At 48.3% G+C, this 20005-nt stretch overlaps 1 protein-coding gene across 1 annotated transcript in view; it reads left to right on the forward strand.

The window, feature by feature from the left end:
- Positions 1-1859: 1859 nt before the first annotated feature.
- Positions 1860-20005, forward strand: part of WWC2 (WW and C2 domain containing 2) — a 2565136-nt gene continuing 2546990 nt past the window's right edge. The window contains exon 1 of the mRNA XM_069631472.1: positions 1860-2343. Within this exon, the coding sequence (XP_069487573.1) occupies positions 2216-2343 (128 nt within the window). The 5' untranslated portion in view covers positions 1860-2215. The remainder of the gene's footprint in view (positions 2344-20005) is intronic.

Here is a 20005-nt window from a genome sequence, read left to right on the forward strand (position 1 = left end):
AATTGCTCTTAAAGGGTTCAAAGAATATTTTTCAAAGAATACGTTTCAAAGAATATTTAGTATCAAACACTACATTAATTATGAAACTGTTGCTCAAGGCAGATACCACGGAGGATATGCTAGACAAATATAAATTGTTTATCATGGGGTTATAGAGTAGAAGCAACTGAGCATCATTAATAGGTATCTTAGAAGTGGTCGGTGCAAGAAATAATCTTCTCCATGCAGACAGATTTTGCTGCTTTTGTGGTAACCCCAAAATTGTAGAGACCTTGGAACGTTTAATTATCTATTGCCCAAAGCTGAAGTCAGATAGACCAAAACACTTTAGGGATTTCATCAACACTGAACACTATATTCTACCCACGGTTCTGTGGGCGACAATTCACTCAGGGTGTCAATTGTCATTAGTAGAGCTGGGTGCCAGCCCCAGCCGCCAGACTTCCCATCCAACCGCAGCCCCTCATTGATTGGCTGGGACAGGACAGGAGTGCTTCCCGGCACATGCTGCACAACAGCTGATGCAAATTCAAAGGTAAGAGATCACATAGAGTTGGTAGGCACTGCCTACCAACTCTTTGTGCTCCACCAGCACTTGCTCCCCTTGCCATCTCCCATCATGCCCCTAGCCTTCCCCCCACCATTCCAAAAACAATGGCAGTGCGCCTCCCCCTGGCAAAGAACCACCATCCTCTGTTCCGTGTCCCAGCCCCATCCCCAAAACACAAGCGCTTCCCCACCCCCTAAAATGCCACCTTGTCCTTTTCCTTGCCACAGTTTACCACCCTACCCAAAATATCAGCGTTGTGCCTACACCCCAGTCGCAGCACATTTAGCCCCTTTTCTTGCCACGTCCCCTTTAGCCATTCTCTTGCCACCCAGTCACGTTTAGCTCCTATTGATCCCCCAGCCTTTTTCTTGCCCCAGACCCTTTTAGCCCCGCCTCTTTTAAGCACTGTTCTTGCCATAGTCTCTTTTAGTCCCTTTACTTGTCCCCCAGTCCCTTTTTCTGCCCCCAGATTCTGACACTGGCCCCTCCTATGTGTTGCTCTGCCTTTCCAATGCTCATGTATGGCCCCAAGAGCCTGGACAGACCCCCATGCTCGGCCCTACCCCTGAATTACCTGGTTCTCTCAGGTATAGTTCTAAGTTATAGTTACCGTTAGATTTCTGTTAGACATTTTTCTGGCTGTATTGATGTATGTATTTTTAAAGGTGGTATTTATATGATTCATGAAATATTTTTGCTTTTCGTTATTAGCTAATTTAGGATTCAAGTTTCCATCTACGTTTACTCAAATGACACCCTTGGTTATTTTATTATGAATGACGTATTGATTAATCACGTTTGTTTTTTCTTTGTAAGGTTTATTATACCAGTTCACTAATTTATATTTAAAAAACTCTGCAAAATATCAGTCATATATAACAAATTTGGACATGCTTTTCTTTTGGATCTGAAGCGTGCTCTGGCGGTTATTTCGGGAAAACAGCTCGAAAATGTGGTCTCCTTTACCCCCAGCTGGAACTGTGGTAGACCCCTGTCGCACCGCCCCTCTTAGACCACAAGTTTGGTCAAATTTTGAACAACGTGCAAACGTAGCCACTTTAAACCTCAGTTCACATGTAGTCAGCATTAGATACTATTTGGCACTATGTTTGCGCGACAGTTTGTGTATGGGGTGTTTTTACTTAATCCATGGTTGACTTCGGCTGCGATAAAACAGGAACATTCGGGCGCATGCTTTTACTAGATGGCTGGCGTTGTGGCAGCACCGCAGCCCCTCCCCCTTGCTTGTCACGGGCAGCAGCAGAAGCAGTAGACAGCACGGGCAGGGTTAAGGCTGAGGAATGCAGGCGAAAGGAATGTGCATGCAGATGAGAGCAATGCTAATCTCATGCTAATGAGCCCTTGGCTGGGCTGCTTGGGAACCAGGCTGGGTTATTGGCTCTCCCTCGGCCCCAATCCGGACAGCTCTCGCAGCGCAGGGCTGCCGGAGCCCGGGAGGAAGGACGCAAGCAGACATGGTGGATTGAACACGAGTGGATTTTTGTTTTCTCCTCCCCAAAAACAAGATTTGCCCCCTTTGCAAGCGGTACTTTTTTCAACGATACTTTGGTCGGGAGGGAGGGCTAATTTATTTTCCCCGCTTTACTTGGCAACCTCGACCCCACTTCCTTTCCGTACTTATGGAGGAGTTTGGAGAGCCTGATCATGCCTAGGAAAGGGACTGGACAGCTTCCTTTACCAGATGGCTGGGAAGAAGCAAGAGACTACGACGGCAAGGTTTTCTACATTGACCACACCAATAAACAGACCAGCTGGATCGACCCGAGGGATAGGTAGGAAGCATGAGAGACTAACGACGTGATTGTAGGGGGCGGGTGCACGGGCCACTTGTATTATTGCTGAGGACACATGGGGTCAGCCCACCGAGAGTATACGAGACCACATCACGTTCTTGCACTTGACACAGCGTGGAATTCCAGAAGGTAGCAGAGCTTTCTTGTTATTCCCGAACTTAGTATTTTTTTCTTTGCATTTTGGGACGTGTAGTTCTGTATTTTCAATTGAAAATGCAGGACTAGACGAATACAAAGAAAATACAGCACTGAACTATATGCACCCAACGAGGAAACTAGCGAGCTCAGCAGCACATGACGGGAGATGTCCAACACATACACCATATGCTACAAGTGGAACCTCGGCACATAAACTAGTGGAGCTTGGACCTGTGACACACACTGCACACGTAAATAGGGATCAAGCACACTGTTTGGATTAAGTGTTGTCATCTCTATTGCTTCTGGACGAGCACTTTTTATTTATTTGTAAATGTATATAGCGCACAAAACCCAGAGTTATCTAGGCGCTTACGAGATTGGTTACAGACATTTCATCTTGGTTACAGGGGTTTGCATTTTTTACAAGGAAAACAAATTTACTCAGGTAGCAGTCTGCTTGATAATTGCTAGATTTGGCACTTGCGGTACTCCATGATTTCTCTTGACACGTGAAGCTCCGGTCCAAACTCCGTACACAAACACACGTCAAGTGTTTCAGCAGAAAACAGTGCGCAGGGGGTGAAGGGGACTTACAGTTGAAGGATTGAGAAGTGAAAGCGACAGGGAGCCAGAGAGAAAGAAAGGGTGGGGGAATAGCAGCCAGCAAAGTAACTGTGGGAATGTATCCAGCAAACTCGGTGGTTGTCCCGGTGTTGTATGCTATCCTGCCTCCCATGGTAGATTGTGGGAGGCAGTGTTCGGCAATCTTCGGAGTCACGCCCACTTGATGGCTACAGCCATACATGCAGCCCGAAATGAAAAGCTAATGTCATAGCCCGCCCTCCTACATTTCTGTTCCTGGGATTGGCCAGTGATCTGCGTAGCTCCACCCCTGTCCTTGAGTGCCCGTGTCCATCATTTAAGCAGTTCTCATATTTTATTCTTTTTTAGTGGCCGCAGTGTTGCCATGTCCGCTTATTATATTATAAGTGACTTTGGGCTTGTTTTTGCCCAAAGTCGCTTATAATATTAGCAGGTTGCTTGTCGCGGTTTTTGTCCGCGTTTTTCCTTAATTGTGTGCTTATTGTTCCGCTTGTTTGCCAGTCTGTCTGACTTGGCCCCATTTACAAAAAAAAATGAATATGAAAGGCGAACATGCCGTCTTGCCTTAAGCTGTTATGCACACGCTGTGAGGCTCGGGCTGATTGCCTTCCTGATGTGAACCTGCAAGTACTCCTTTCTTTTGCATTGATGGGCTCTTTCAATATGAGAGACCCTTTGAAGACGCATTACCTAGCCAAGAGGTAAACACGGGGTATTTACAGCAACATGTAGTTTAGTCATGATGGAAACAAGCATAGACAATGACAATAGTTTAGGGTTTTGTGTAGGCATGGGAAAGGCCCTTGGTAGGCACTGCTATCTTTAGTTGTATGAACGGCACCAGGTGCAAAATGGTGCAAGTACCAGGGCATCTAATGGCAGTGCCTGGCAAATGCCTGATAAGTTTGCAAAAGCCAAAAACTTTTAACATGACTAACTGAAGGACACACACAGTGCTTTTAACTTGATTGGCTGAACGCAGACCAGGTTAAGACATTTCTATTACACCAGTAGCATTTACAGCTCAAATTCATTCAGCATTGAGTGCAAAGTTTAATGTTAAGGCTTGATTAAAGAGAGCACAAAGAGTTCCCATGAGAAGGTGTTTTGGGCGGGGAGGGTCAAGAACAGGGTTGGGCAGTGCCTTAAGTGGCACTACAAATCGAGCCGGGGCTCATCGAGGGGGCGTGGCCTAACAGCGGGGGTCTTGATGGCCCGTTAGGCCACGCCCCCTTAACGAGCCCGGGCTCAATGGGCTACTGCCACCCCTGCCAGGCAGCCTTTCGTATAGATTAGCACCCTCTCCCCTATGGGGAGAGGGTGCTGATCTCTGCATTTATTTTGTGTAGGCTTGCCTGGCAGGGGACAGCGCCTGCCTATTCAGCCTTAATGGTGGTGCTGCCCCTTGCCAGCTGGGGAGAAAGCTCCACCATTAAGGCTGAAAACGTGAGGCCACTGGAAGCAGAGGCCTTTTTCCTAAATACTGAAACTCCCGCGAATGCGCGGCAGCTCCAGTATTTAGAAAGCAAGGCCTCTGCTTTCAGCGGCCTCACGTTTTTTCCATAATGGTGGCGCCGGCCGACGGGAATCTCTTGATTAAAGGGATGCCTCGCAGGTGCGGCGCCACCATTATGGCTGAAAGGCATTTTTTTCTGTAGCCTGAAGCTCTCGCAAACGAGCGAGCGCTTCAGGCTGTAGAAAAAAATGCCTTTTCGTGTAGTGGCCGGGGCTGCCAGGGGAGATTACTGGGCCCCGGCAGGGCCCCGCCTCAAAACGAAATTTCAGAGCCTGCCGGGGCCCAGCCCCGGCAGGCCCCGGCCCACTTAAAGCCCTGGGGTTGGGGATTAGCATGGCAATGAACAGTCAATGGGTGGGCTAGTGATTTACTAGAGGAGTAAGTCATGAGGGAGCCAATGACCAGAGGGGTGATGGACTATATGAACCAAGGACCAGATGACAGCAATCAACCAGGTTTCCCAATACCAGAAGGACGACAGTGGGGGGGCCATGTCACGCTTGTCGCCATGAGCTAGTCCTGGATTATCCCTTTGCATACTGGTCCTTGTAGGCCCATACTTATAATGGGAAGAAATAAAATACCAGTCCTAGCATTTAATAGGAAATGCCTGGACTGGCTCAGTGTCATGAAGTACATGGGGCTACTTGGCAGGTACCTGCAATGGAGCCAAGGACCAGAGGTGAGCGACGAATCAAGCACCAGAGCAGCCAAGGATCCAAAAAGCCAATAATGTTGCTTTTATAAGTCGCACACATACAACAAATTAAAATAGACACCAATTGTTAGAAAATAACAATTTTAATAAATGCTTTTTGTTAACATATGTTTGAGCTCTCTGTATGTATTCTTTGCGTTATAGTTATTTTTCAACTTCTGAGACCTTTCCACCTTATTTTAGAGGTGCGCTTGTTTTTGCAGCTTATTTGGTTGGGAGTCAGCTTGTTTTGGGCATGTTTTAAAGGAACATTCAGCTTATTTTTTCCTTCTGACCTGGCAACACTGAGCGGCCGTGGAGAGAGGAAGGGGAGACTGGGAAAGAGGGGGTTTGAAGAAATTAAGTCGCATGGAGTAGAACCGAGCTCTACACTGCGAGGCTGTGGTGGGAATACAGGAGCTCGAGGCACACACGGGACTGAGCAGGAACAAAGGAGGGACCCTTCTGCACCAACACAACGAAAGCACAGTATTTGAAAGGCTACCGAGCAGGGGAGTTGCTAGGTCTGGAAAAGACCCGGGGCTAAGCTGATGTCGGAACTGTTGGGACTGGGGGCTAGCTAGTCTTTTGGCTGTAGCTCCTGCGATTCTATCCGGGGCTACAACCAAAAGACCAGGGGCTATAGCCCCCTTAGCCCCCCCCCTAGCAACGCCCCTGCCACCGAGGATTACAAAAGCCCTGTACAGTGGTTTAATTGCTGGGATCAAAAAATAATAAAAATCACATAAATGAAAAACATTTTGACTTTTCTGTTTCATGAAACCAACGTAACATTGTTTACTCCCCCATGTACGTACACACATTAACACGGAAGAATGCCATGTTAAGAGAGGGCTAATCACCATATTGCTGAAACGAAGCACCTGAATGTTTTATGGAAATGCTTAACTCAAGGTGGTCTGTTTTGGGGGCTTCGTGCATGGACAACATTGTGTGATGAATGTCAACTTAACTATTTCATAACTTGTGTGTTTTATCACTGTTCTATAGCCAAAACATTAATGTTAAGAAATATTATACCAAGCAAAAGGAGTGTTTAGCGAACAATGGTTTCACACCTGTCTGCATCAGGCGTGCCTGTAAATAAGTGAACACAAGGTAGGCTGCAGTCTTGTGGCAGGATGGATGCCATACTCCCACTTGTCATGAATCCTCCTTGCATGTTAATTCCACTCTCTTTATCACGGAGAATGGTCATCATGGTTTCCACAGTTATGTTGCCTGTTTGAAAACCATTATAACGCACTTCAGCAGGGCAGTTTCTAATCCATTTGGTGCCCAGAGCGAAACACTAGGAATACACCCCCCCACATCCCATCCCGCACCCCAGCCCCACCACACCCAATGCGCCATCCCCACCGCACCCCAGCCCCACCGCACCCCGCGCCCCAGCCCCACTGCATCGCACCCCACCCCACTCCCAAACTACACCATTAAGGGACTCCTACCCAAAGTCAAACAGTCCGTTACACAAGGAATGAATTGCCATTTGCAACAGTGGGCCACTTTTTCATTGGTGCCCAAGACAATTGTCTGCTCTAGTCCCACTTAGGCTGCAGATAATGAGGACTGGGCACACCAAGAGAACATGAATATGGCACAGGATGCAGTATATGCAACCATCAAAGAACACAAGATGCTGAAGGGGGTTTGGAGGCAACCTAAGCCAAAAGGGCAATGACAAGGAGACGCCCGAACACAATAAACAATCACTTTAAAATTCTTTCAATGGGAATCAAGTGTATGCTTTGATACAGTAAAGTCTGACTGTTGACTTGTTATAAGGAGACATGGAACCGGATTATTCATTTATTCATGCAATGTTTGTCGGGTACCTATTTATTTATGCAATGTTTGTCGGATACAGGTATCCGACAAACATTGCATAAATAAATAATCTGTGTCCATGTACCCGACAAACATTGCATGAATAAATAAATGAACCGGGTCATGGCTTAAAGAATATTTACTCGGCAACACTGATCAAAACTATTATCAGCATAATGAAGTAACTCATCACCAGTGCCATGGAAGTGGTTTAAAGTGGAATTGTTATAAAGTTTGGCAAAGAAGCAGCATGAAAGAAATAGCGCCGCTTTATTTTGGGAGAGGCAAAGCTGCCTACAGTGGACGCCCACGCCCCACACTACCTCCCCTCCCAACACAATGTCAGCACGAAACCATTCAGTGACCAATGGCCCACCATTAGCAGTTTCCTGCCTGCATTGTGATGGGAGGAGCTGGTTTTAGCTGCAGGGGGACCTGAAGTGTTTTAATTGTTGTGCTTATGCCCCCCCCAAGTGGCGCTAAAGTGGTCGGAGGAAGCCTCTGACTTCTGTAATGTTACGTAGTACTTGTGACATTACAGTCGGAAGGGGCAGCGCCAGTACCTGACCCACAGAACTTTCCCCACGGCAATGCGCCGCCCCACAAACTGGGGAATTTTATCCCCTCCAGAGGTTCCAGTGTAGCGGGGTAATTGCGAACCCCCCTGGCGGTTGCGCCCCGGGCAGCTGCCCACCTTGCCCGGGCCAAGAAACGGGCCTGCACCTCAGGGTTAACAATTTCTCCCAGTGCATGGATTAGCATTCTTTTTTATTTATTTTTCCATTTGTGCTTTGGTTTCCAACAAACCTTGTACACGAACATGAATATTTAAAAGTCTCCTATGCACAATTAGACAAACAATACAGGCCATAAATACAAACCATCTCCCCAGATAATACAAAATCATACACAAATATAAACTAGTCAAGTCACACAGCATTCTTGTTGCAGCTCAATTAAGCCTACACATTTCACAATATCAGAACAATGAAGTATCTGTTAAGTATAAAAGCAAAATTCTATAACTTTTTCCCCAAACCTTTTATTCAAACAAGGATGCGAGACATACATAGACAGTAAAATATGGCTGAATGCATAATGCACAACATTCCCGGGTCCAACAAGCCATCCCACCACCGAGGCGCTAATGCGAAAATGCATAACCTTGTTAAAATAAAAAAAAGTACCACACCAAGGACATCACATCAAGGAATAGTTTGAAAGTAGAGACGGTTTAAAAGTTAGGGAGGGAAAATTCTGGTAATAGTCAACAAATGGGAGCCAGAAATTTAGATACCAAGGCAGCGCATTGTTTTACACATGCTGTAACTTTTTCGTCGACCAAGATGTCCCATACCTCCATCCACCATTGTGCCAATACTGGCCCCATAAGAGCCTTCCACGATCGTGCTATTTATATTTTAGTTGCTAAAAATTGGTGTGTCGCCGATTGTGCTCTGCAACCCGATTTAGGGTACACATCTTCCACTGAGCACCGCGATAGGCCAACTAGTGGAGCCAGGGGTAAGTCCACTGCAGTTCTCTCCTTAATGTGAGACAGTACAGCAACCCAAAAAGTGTGGATCACATGACAGGACCACCACATATGAAAGTAGCTTCCCAAGGCCGCACCCCCTCCAGCAAGCCGAATTCAAAGCAGCATTCATTTTATGTAAAGTTAGCAGAGGCCGGTACCATCTGTAGCAAAGTTTATGCATACATTCTCTATTGGTTACACATCTAGAGGAGGCGTGGTTTCTAGCCTAGATCTCTTCCCATAAATCCTCGACAGGAGGTCCCACATCCGCTTTCCAAATGGCAATGTAGGAGGATCTGACGGTTAGTAAGTTGCCTCCCAAAAGTTTATAAAAGCATGAGATTCTACCCCCATCTATGCCATACTGTTGGGTACATTCCAATACTCTCACCTTCGCAGGTCACCTGGCTCCTCACAGTTGTGAAATCCAGTGCCGAATATGACCATATCTAAATCGTTCGCCTTCGGTTAGTGAGAATTGAGCCTTACATTCGGACACGAGAGAGGAGAGCCCTCCTGGTACAGCTGATGCAAGCTATGCAGACCCCCATTATGCCAATTTGAAAAACTATTCCCTAAGAATCCTGGGGAGAATTCTGCATTACCAAAGACTGGAGAGCACGGTATGAAACCCGATTCACCCACTTCTTCATAAAAGCCACGTGCCAGTAATACAGCAAGATTTTTGTCGAGCTCAAGTGTGTGTCAGATCGGGGAGTTTAGTATTGTCGATAAAGGGTAAGAAAGACAACCAGCAGGAGGAGTTGACTTTCTCAAGAGCTACCCATCTGGGAGGGGACCTCCAAGCCAAAATGTGCGTAACCCGAGCAGCCACATAATACCTGAGGAGGCCCAGAGCCGCCATTGCTCCCCTCCGGGCATCGCTTAAAACCTCAGCTTTTGGAACTCTAGGCTTTTTGCCCACCCAGATAAATTGTAGGACGCTACGCTGCAGCATACGTACTTCAAGATTGGGTATCTTAACTAGCAAGGCTTGACAAAGATACAAGAATCTGGGTAAAAGATTCATTTTTACTGCAGCGATTCGTCCCATCAGTGATATTTCCTGCTTACTCCAACGTTTAAGATCTTCGGCAAGATCCTTAAGCAACCCTGGGAAGTTGACCCAATATACATCCTGCGGGGAAACAGGAATCCTCACCCCCAGGTACTCAATAGTGTCAGATGCCCACGGAATCGACAGGTGGATCTCGCAGCGGCAATGACTTGCTTGGGCAATTGCACACTTATGGCAAGGATTTCTAGTAATTGACAGAGAAGCCAGTTCAAATCATCTTAATTCAGACATGACAGCCTCAAGGGAGGTTGGTATATTAGTTAACATGAGCAGGACATCATCGGCATAAAGAGGCATTTTGTGTTGCACCCAAGCTACCTCAGTCCCTGTGATCTCCGAGTTGTCTCTGATCCTTTGCGCAAATGGCTCCATTACAAGAGCAAAAATCAAAGGAGACAGTGGACAACCCTGCTTAGTTCCATGAGCGATAGGGACAGGGGCAATTAACCCTTATTCGAGTAAAAGGTCAATGGTAGTTAGCCAACGGGCCAAATCCAAAAGCAAGCAGAACATCACAAAGGTAGGGCCAGTGCACTCTGTCGAATGCTTTAGTAGCATCCAGTGTGAGTACTCCCAAGGCAAGACTATCCTCTCCTGGCTAGGTCAAGGATTTCCAAGCCTCATCTGATGTTGTCTTGTGTGCTTCGCTTTGGAATAAACCCAGCCTGATCCGGATTTATCAGTTGGGGTAGAACCGTCCCCAACCTCGAGGCCAACACCTTAGAGTACAACTTGGCATCCAGGTTCAAAGAAATTGGCCTGTACGGGTGACAATCCTGTGTGGGATTCCCCAGCTTAAGTATTAAAATTGTAGTTGACTCCATCGAAGGAGTAACCCTCCCTAAATTCCGGGAACAAGTTGAATAAGTTAGTCAAAGGTTTGAGTAGTTGTGGTTGAAAAATCGTATAAACGATGCTGAGAAACCATCCGGACTAGGGGTCCTGTGTTTAAGAGAAACTATTGCTATTGCCACCTCTTCCGTGGTTACAGGAGTATCTAAGGTCTCCTGACCAGTAGACGAGAGCCTGATTTGGTAGTCTGGCGTAAGTCGCAGAGATGGGGGGGCGGGCCTGCTTCAGATTCTGTGGGTAAATATCATTCAGAAACCTTCCTTTTCGCCGATTCCTTGTACTGAATATTTATGTCTGAGTCTACCAGCACTGCTGTAGTATTTGTTGTATGTATGGCCTTCAATTTATGAACCAGAAATGTATTCACCATATTACCCATGGCATAATAAGATTGCTTAGCACGAATAATCGATTTGGCCGTATGTCCTGCTAAGTGTGCTTCTAGTTTATTTCGCGCTACCCGTAGGCCCTTCCTGGCCATGACAGAATTGAAATGCTTATGAAGCATTTCGGAAGCGCGCATCTCACCCTAAAGTGCCTACCTTAGGGTTCTATTCCTATAAGTGCAAGCAGTTGTGTGAGCAATCAGTTCCCATCTAATCACTGCCTTCATAGGGTCGCATACCGTGGCAGTCGGAACGGTAGCAGTGCTATTTTCCCTAAAGAAATCAGTTATTGCTTTAGTTACGGGGTCCTTTGAACACCAAATCTGAGAGGGCCGGGTCGTGCAGCTTCCATGGGGGCCTGCTAACGGGGGACAACCTATCAACTGAAAGTGTACACTCAACTGCTGCATGATCTGAGAGTACATGGGTAGCAATGAGTACCTCTGATACAAACGCAATCAGAAGGAACAAGTTACTTACCTGTAACTATTGTTCTCCAGAATGGGTCTGGCATGGATTCACATGCTCATGAATATTCCCCGTCGTCAGGCCGGGAATCAAAAAGAAAAAACAGTTTCACTTTCACTTACAAACTGTCTTTCTCCGATAAACCAATCACTGAGCTCTGGGTCATACTGCCCCCAGCCAATGACTGCCCTTCCCCCCTAAGCCCCTCCTCTGGCAGCCATCTTCAGATTTAATAGCCCATAAAGTGGCAGTATGACCAAGAAGAGCCACAGAGGGACAGGAGGGAGGGTTTGCATGTGAATCCATGCCAGACCGATGCTGGAGAACAATAGTTGCAGGTAAGCAACTTGTTCCTTCTCCAGCATGGGGTCTGGCATGGATTCACATGCTCATGAATAAAGAATACATAGCAGTACAACATTACACAACCCCAGGAGGTGGCAAGGCTCAACAGAAGCAAATACTCTTCCCTCCGGAACAGGCTCACCTTCAAGCGAACAGGTTTGCGTAGCACTGCTTGGCCAACCCTGGACTCCTCTCTGGAATCCCTGTGGACGCAGTAGAATCTTGTAAAGGTGTGCGTGGACCTCCACGTAGCAGCCCTGCAGATGTCCAGCAGGGGCACACCAGACAGGAACGCCGTCGTCGCAGCGATCGCTCTGGTAGAATGGGGTCTCGGACGGCCGGGCAGCGGTTGGTTTGACAACCAGTGACAGTGTGTGATGCAGCCGGAGAGACACCTGGAGATGGAAGCCTTGGACAAGGCCTTCCCATGGTTCACAGGACCAAAGTTCATGAATGGTTGAGATGTCTTCCGGAAACACTTTGTGCGTACCACATAGAACTTCAGCGCACAAGCCACATCCAGCCAGTGCAAAGTCCTTTTAGCCGGCGACAAAGGTTTTGGAAAAAACACAGGCAACACCAAAGGCTTGTTGAGGTGGAATTCCGACAGAACCTTTGGCATGAAGGAGGGGTGCATCCGCAGCACCATCGTTGTGTTGTGAAAAGTCAGCTAAGGTTGTTCGCAGGAAAGGACCTGGACCTCACCTACCCTCCTGGCAGAGGTGATGGCCACGAGAAAAGCTGTCTTCCACGAAAGGAACTTGAGAGGGGCCTGATGCATATGCTTGAAGGGAGCCCCCATGATCCTCGTCAGCACCACGTTGAGTTCACACGCCGGGGTAGGGGCCTTCTCCGGTGGTAATGATCGAAACAGTCATTTGAGGAACTCCTTGACTAGAAGGTGGGACCAAAGAGAAGACCGGCCTGGAGACCTGGTGTAGCGGGAGATAGCCGCCAGAAGCACCTTGATAGAGGCGTGCGTCTGCCCTGCCTTGACCAAGTACAAGTACGGAAGAATCTGCGGAACTAAGATATTTAGAGGGTTGGTCTTCTGCGTCCGGCACCACGTTGCAAAATGTTTGCACTTGTGCCCTTAGCAATGAAGAGGCGACAATGCTCTGGCCCTGGTAAGGACCTCCCTGTAGTCCGCCGGCAGCTCGTACACTCCAAACCCTAAGGCTGCAGGAGCCAAGCCTTCAGGTTCAGCGATCCTGTGTCGTGATGTAGGATTGCGCTTCCTTCTCTGGGGAGCAGATCCAAACCACCTGCAGCTTGACTGGGGGTAACACTGACAGGCTGAGAAGATCCGGTTACCAAATCTGACTCGGCCACGCCGGGGCGATGAGGATCATCTTGCATCGCCACCGTTTGAGTTGATTAATGACTCGCAGCCGGAGAGGCAACGGGGAAGGGGAATTCCGGCAGAACAGGCCTTCCCACAGAAAGGAAAACGCGTCCCCCATGCTCCTCGGCTGGTGGAACCTTCTGGCGAATCTCTGTCATTTGGAATTCATCGCTGTCGCAAACAGATCGATCTGGGGTCTGCCTCATTTGAGGAAGAGGTTGTTCACTTGATCATGTCGAAGTTCCCACTTGTGGCAAGAGCGCAGCTCCCTGCTGAGGGAGTCGGCGAAGGTGTTCTTGACTCCAGCCAGGTGAAAAGGAATGAGGAACATCTCTTGGCTGACGGCCCAGTGCCACAAGTCCTGCGCCTCTCTGGAGAGCGCCGGGTATCTAGTACCTCCTTGCTTCCTGATGTAGAACATCGCGGTGGTATTGTGCGTGAAGACCCTCACCACCTTGCCCTTGAGTGACAGAAGGAACGACTAGAGGACCCAGAACACTGCCCGCAGCTCCAGGACATTGATGTGGAGAGCCCTCTCCTATGGTAGCCACAGGCCTCTGGCGTGGAGACGTCCGGTGTGGGCTCCCCAGCCCTCCAGGGACGCGTCTGTGGTGACTGTCTCTTGGTATGGGGGGATCTGGAAATCCGTGCCCCCGGCAATGCTGGAGCGCACACCCCACCACCTTATCGCTCGACGGAACTCCTCGTCGAGAACAATATTGTCTGCAAAGCTTCCAGACACCTGGATCCACCAAGCGTCGAGGAATTCCTGAAGGGGTCCTATCTGCAACCTGCAGAGCCGGATCAGGTTAACGGCGCTGGTGGAGCTGCCGGCGCCGTTAACCCTCTACCGCCTCATTACGAGGTCTGCTCGCGAGTCCCTCTAAGGACGTCTGGTAAAACCAGGAGTCCTTAGTGGGACCCGCTAGCAGACCAGGATGCTTACAACAGGCCCGTCATTAACGGGCCCGTGGTTAGCATACTCCCTATTCCCATTGAGCCCTATGGGGGCTCAAATGGGAATGGGGATGTACCGGGTCCGGGTTCCTGGAATGGGGGAATACCGGGCCCTCCAAGGCCGGAATGGCCCGGTATTTCCCCATTCCAGGAACCCGGATCCGGTACCCGGTATGGCGGTAGCCATGCCGCTAAAAGCGGCATGGCTTCCTCCATACTCGTAATGAGGCCCATGTCTTAATCCACTTAATCATATGAGATTGAAATACACCAGTTAAGGTCTAGGAGAGTTCTAACAAAACAGATAGGTCTTCACGGCCTTCTGGAATGCCGGAAAGGTTTTAATCTCACAGTTTTCTCTGGGTAGTTTATTCCATGCTCTTGAACCGTAGACGCCGAATCTGCGGTCCCCTTTGCTCATATACCTGGTGTGGTGTATATGAAGCAGATTTTGATCTGCTGAGCGCAGTTGTCAGGTAGGAACATGTCTCCTGATTTTATCTGATAGATATCTTGTTCCTGTCTTGTTAACACACCTATAAACCAAGCAGAGTACCTTAAACTCAATTATCTCCTTTACTGCCAGCCAATGTAGGGCTCTTCTTAAGTTAGAGGTTGGAGCTGATTTTTTACCTATACGCCAGCCTAACCGCTGCATTTTGGGCCACCTGCAGTCTTCGCAACTGATAAGCTGGTATACCCGACAGCAATACATTTCCATAGTCTAACCTCGAGTTGACCAGAGTGCCAATGACTACCGCTCTGTCCTCATTCGCAATGAATGGTAGGATATGTTTCAGTAGGCGTAGTGAGTGGAAAGCTGCTTGTACCTTCGCACTAACTTGAGCTCCACTTCCCATGTTATCCTCCCAGACGCAGCCTACATTTTTTATTTTCTTGGAGAAATTCAGCTGTGTCCCCAGGAAACATAGGGAGTGTAAATGCTCCCTCTGCAGATTGTGCTTTGAAGCGAATAGAGTCTTTTCTGTTTTGCTGACATTCAGCAGTAGCTGGATCGCACACATCCAAGCCTGTATTTCTTGTAGGCACCGGTCAACTATTTCGTACTTCTCCTCTAGATTCTGTATCCTCAAGAACACCTGCGTATGAGTGAAACTGTATGCCGTGCTTCCTCAGAATGTCCATGAGTAGTTTAACATATAAATTAAAAAGCAGTGGGGAGAGGGATGTCATGAACCATCAGACATGCCCCTTCTGGACCTCCTGGTCCTTGACGCGTCGGGGCTTACACTCTGTACTACTTCCAACATGGCCGTACACACAGAACGCTGCCTACCAGTCTTCACGTCCGAGGCAGCATGTTCTATAAAATGGCCATGCCCCCGCGGCCCGCGCGTCTCAACGCTACTGTTGCTGTGGCTAGACGTGTGCTCTGAAGTTCGCCTTGCGGAATTCTGTAGTTTCCTGATTCCTAGACCCTCCGCTTTCCCTTCTATCCTCCCTCCTCCTATTTAGCCTACTTCCCGGATTCCGTGCACCCGCCTCCAAGTGCACTTCTCCTTTCCTGGTCTTCCTGGAGTTTCCTCATTTTTTCCCGGACGTTAAAGCTGAACGAACACTGGAAGCCGAAGACGGCAGAGCAGGCTTGTACAAGACCCGATCCGTACGGAAGAAAACTCCTCTGGATTCCATCAAGCAGCGAAAGCAGGTGAGAAAGGGGGAAACCTGTGACAAGGGACGATCCCTGCAGGACTCCACAGCTTTGTAATCCTGAATCTAACAAGAAATCTCCAAATCCTACTCTTTGTTCTCTTCTAGAGAGAAAAGATTCAAACCATTGAAGAGCTTGTTTCCCTACTCCACCCACTTCTCTCAGACGTTTCAGCAGGGTCCCATGGACAACCGTATCAAAGACGGCGGACAGGTCCAACATGACCAACAGGGACACGCCCCCCTGATCCGCCGTCTCCAATAGATAGTCCCAGACCGTCAGCAACGCCATCTCCATCCCAAAACCTGGTCGGAAGCCGGATTGCAGTGGATTGCAGATTCTCCTGATCCAGATGTTCCTGCAGCTGAGCTGTCACAATGTTTTCCAGAATTTTCGATGGCCATGACAATCCTGCCATTTGCCTGTAATTCTGGAAATTCTTAGGGTCTAAATTTGTTTTTTTTTTAGCAGTGGCGTGACCACAGATTTCTTCAGAATCATCGGTACTACCCCTGATGTAAGAGATTTGTTAACAAATTTTGTGATAAATGGGGTAATATCTGGAGCTATTAGTTTAGCTACTGAAGATAGAATAACGAAGAGTACATCATTAGTAGCCTTCAACGCGGAGAGCAAGGTGCAGACCCTTTCCTCAGATACTTTCGTAAACATAAATAGCTTCTGATCCGCCCCAGTGTCTTCATCATGAAATATGCATTCTGGGCTAATCTCCTCTGTTACTTCCAGATCCTCTTGGGGATGTAATGGTTTAATTTCCATAATCTTTCCTTGTATTAGCTCTATTTTATTTATAAAGTAATTATTAAAAGCATCCGCCTGTGCTTGTGATGATTCAGGTGCTGCTGACGCACACCCAGGATTTGCTAACTGGGAAATAGCAGCGTACAATTCCTGTGGCCTGTTCATGACTTTGTCAATTTTCCCTGTTATAAATTTAGCTTTGGCATCAAAAATGGCTTTTCCATATTCTCTTCAGGCGCTCTTGACCTGTTCTAAAATGCTCTCTGTACGATGTCTTCTCCATTTTTTTCTCGAAAGATCTCACCTGTACCCTTTTCTTGGCCAAATCTGGCGAAAACCAGGGGTTACATGGTTTTGTTTTGTTGGAGAGGGGCCTGTACATTAAATAGCATAGCCATGATTTACATGCCTTTATTGAAGAACTCCTCACATGGAAGAGCCTCTTCAATCTGTGCCAAAGCATGTTTCAGAGTTTCCCCTGAGATTTTCAATAAATCTTTAAGCTTGTGGAACTCCCCCATCCAATTTTCCGTGTGCACTTCCAGAGTTTTCTTATGCATTCTCAGTTCAAATACTATGGCATAGTGGTCTGTCCATGATATTGCGATTGTCTCAACATAACAAATTATCTTCCCTCGATATAGCAGGACATCAAGACAATGGTCCTGGCAATGTGAGGGGGATGATGCTAAAAGTTCCAAAGCATGGGCTTCCAGGGTCTCCTTTAATTCTCTCCCATCCCCAGATGTCACCTCCTCAGCCCATATATTGAAGTCCCCCAAACATAACAGCTTGTCATGCTTATTCCCCGTGTCTGCCAGAAAGAATTCTAATTTCTCCAGGAAAGCCTGTGCTGGGCCAGGAGGTCGATAACCAAAGAGAATTTTTATAGTTTTATTTGGAGAACACTGAATAGAAGCATGCCCCATCTGACTTGATGGTCCGCACCGTGGCAGTCTTCAGTGTCAACAGCCATTGCACCTTGCCCAGCATGGCCACTATCCTCTCTTCCAAGGGGGCGGTCAGGCAGGAGACCAAGTTGAGCCTGGCCCCCAGAAATAGCACGTTCTGTGATAGTATCAAGCAGGAATTTGGATAGTTGACGGAGAACCCCAGATCTGTCAGCAGCTGGACGGTCCTCTCCGTGTGTTGAACTGCTACTTCCCTGGACTTGGCGCGGATGAGTCAGTCATCAAGGTACGTGTACACATGTATCCCTTGTAGGCGCAGATGGGCCGCCACTGGTGCCATGCACTTTTGTGAACACCCTGGGTGCCGAATTCAGTCTGAAGGGAAGGGCCTTGAACTGGTAGTGCCTTCCCTGTACTACGAAGCACAGGACCTTCCGATGCTTCTCGTGAATGGGGATGTGGAAGTATGCATCCTCCAGATCCAGCGACGACAAGAAGTCCTCTTCCTCCAGTTGGCCAAGCACGTGCTGCAACATGACCATCATGAACTTTTGGGACTTGAGGTATTTGTTAAGGCGCCGCAAGTCTAGAATGGGCCTCCAGCCCCCAGTCTTCTTCAACAAGAAGTATCTGCAGTAGACTGCGGAGCCCGCAGTCACATCGGAACCAGCTCTATAGCCCCCTTTTTTAATATGGCCCGTACTTCCCGCAGGAGCGGAGGGATGTGCTGCTCCTGCCGGGCCACCAGTGGTATCCGCGGACACTTCTGCTGGAACTCTAGAGAGTGTCCGTGGGTGGGAGCGTCCAGCACCCATCGGTCGGTGGAGATCTTTTCCCACTCGCTGGACCAGGTCAGCCCCTTTTGCCTTTGAAAGGGCGGTCGCCACCAGCTCGATCCTCAAGGATGACTTAGTCTGGACCACCTGGGCCTTCAGGGGCAGGTTGGACACCTTTCCATGCGCCTTGGTCTTCTCCAGCTTTTCCCACAGCTTCCCTGGGTTAACCGATTTCCTCTTTGAGGAGGAGCTGGAGCTATGACTAGCGATGGAGGCAGATGGCGAAGATGAACGTGCGCTGCGTATCGTGGTACCCACTTGTGCGGAAACCCAGACGGAAACAAACTTGCGGTACTTGGCCTTGTCTTGGGCCCCCGCGGATCGAGCACCCTCAAAGGACTTAGAAGCCAGCTCTTTGGACCGGCCGGTCCTGGGTAAGGCATGCCCCTGCTTGCCGCACAGGGTAGAGGCCTTGGCGTTAAGCCATGCCACCAACCTACTGTGACTGTCCTTGATGGTTCGCTTGGAGAACCCAAGGCAGATTTCACAATATGCTTCGCTGTGGTCCAGATGGAGACAGTAGAGGCACTGAGAGTGTTTGTCCTCCACAAACAAGTTCCTCAATCCGCAGCTGGAGCAGAGCTTGAAGGGGGAGCCTCCCTCATTCTTCTCCTCCGACATGGTCCGGAGTGCGATGTAGGCCCAATGGCGTTCTGGAATCTTCCATGAAACTCTTTCATGAAATTCTTGCCCTTAAGGGGCGTTGAAAGACGCCGACAAACAGATCCCTGCTTGCCGGTCAAAGGAACGAAAGAACACACAGGCTCTATTTGACAACAATAGAAACCTTTTATCGGAAAAGCGCAAAAACGTAGAAAAGCTCTCTGAGCACAACACGAGGACTCCCAACACTTGAACGTGCGGTAAAAATGTGAAGATGGCTGCCAGTGGAGGGGCTTAGGGAGAGGGCAGTCATTGGCTGGGGACAGTATGACCCAGAGCTCAGTGTTTGGTGTATAGAAGAAAGACAGTTTGTAAGTGCAAGTCAAACAGTTTATTCTTTTACCGAGGATTCCCGGACTGACAACGGGGAATATTCACGAGCATGTGAATCCATGCCAGACCCCATGCTGGAGAAAGGGAGATATGAGCCAGAGATTGATCCTTGAGAAAGTCCTATATGCGTGTAAAATGTGTGTTGTCAAGTGTTGTTGTAGCCTCCACAAGTAAACCAGATTAATTTCCCTCAGAACTTTAATTAAAGACTGGGCCAGTTTAAAGTCTGTAGCAGAGGGTGGGTGTGATTAATCATGGGGTCAGGTACTACATTATAATCCCCCTGCCCCCACCACCAAGATCACTTGTCCATCTGCAAAAGCAGTCCTTTCCGACAGAAAGTCAACCAGGAATCCACCCTGCTTCTCACTGGCGGAATAAAGAGATATGACAGTAAACAGATGACCGCCTAACAAGCCCTTGACCCCCTATAAAATGACCCCCCCCCCCGGGTCATTCTTCTCTCCCAACTCAACAAAGATCCCTGTTCCACCTTTATTAGTACTGAAATAGGCAAGATATTGTTTAGCAAAGTGTCTATTGCGCAGTCTACGAAAATCAGTGTGACACAGGTGCGTCTCCCGTAACAAGGCTATGGAACATTCCTGGTCCCTCAATCTCTGCAACACAGATTTAAGGGGGAGTTCAATCCGTGCACATTAAGAGCAAGTTCTTTAACTCTGGCCCAACG

This window comes from Ambystoma mexicanum, chromosome 6q (assembly GCF_040938575.1).
Source record: "Ambystoma mexicanum isolate Mex_15411 chromosome 6q, UKY_AmexF1_1, whole genome shotgun sequence".
Taxonomy (NCBI): domain Eukaryota; kingdom Metazoa; phylum Chordata; class Amphibia; order Caudata; family Ambystomatidae; genus Ambystoma; species Ambystoma mexicanum.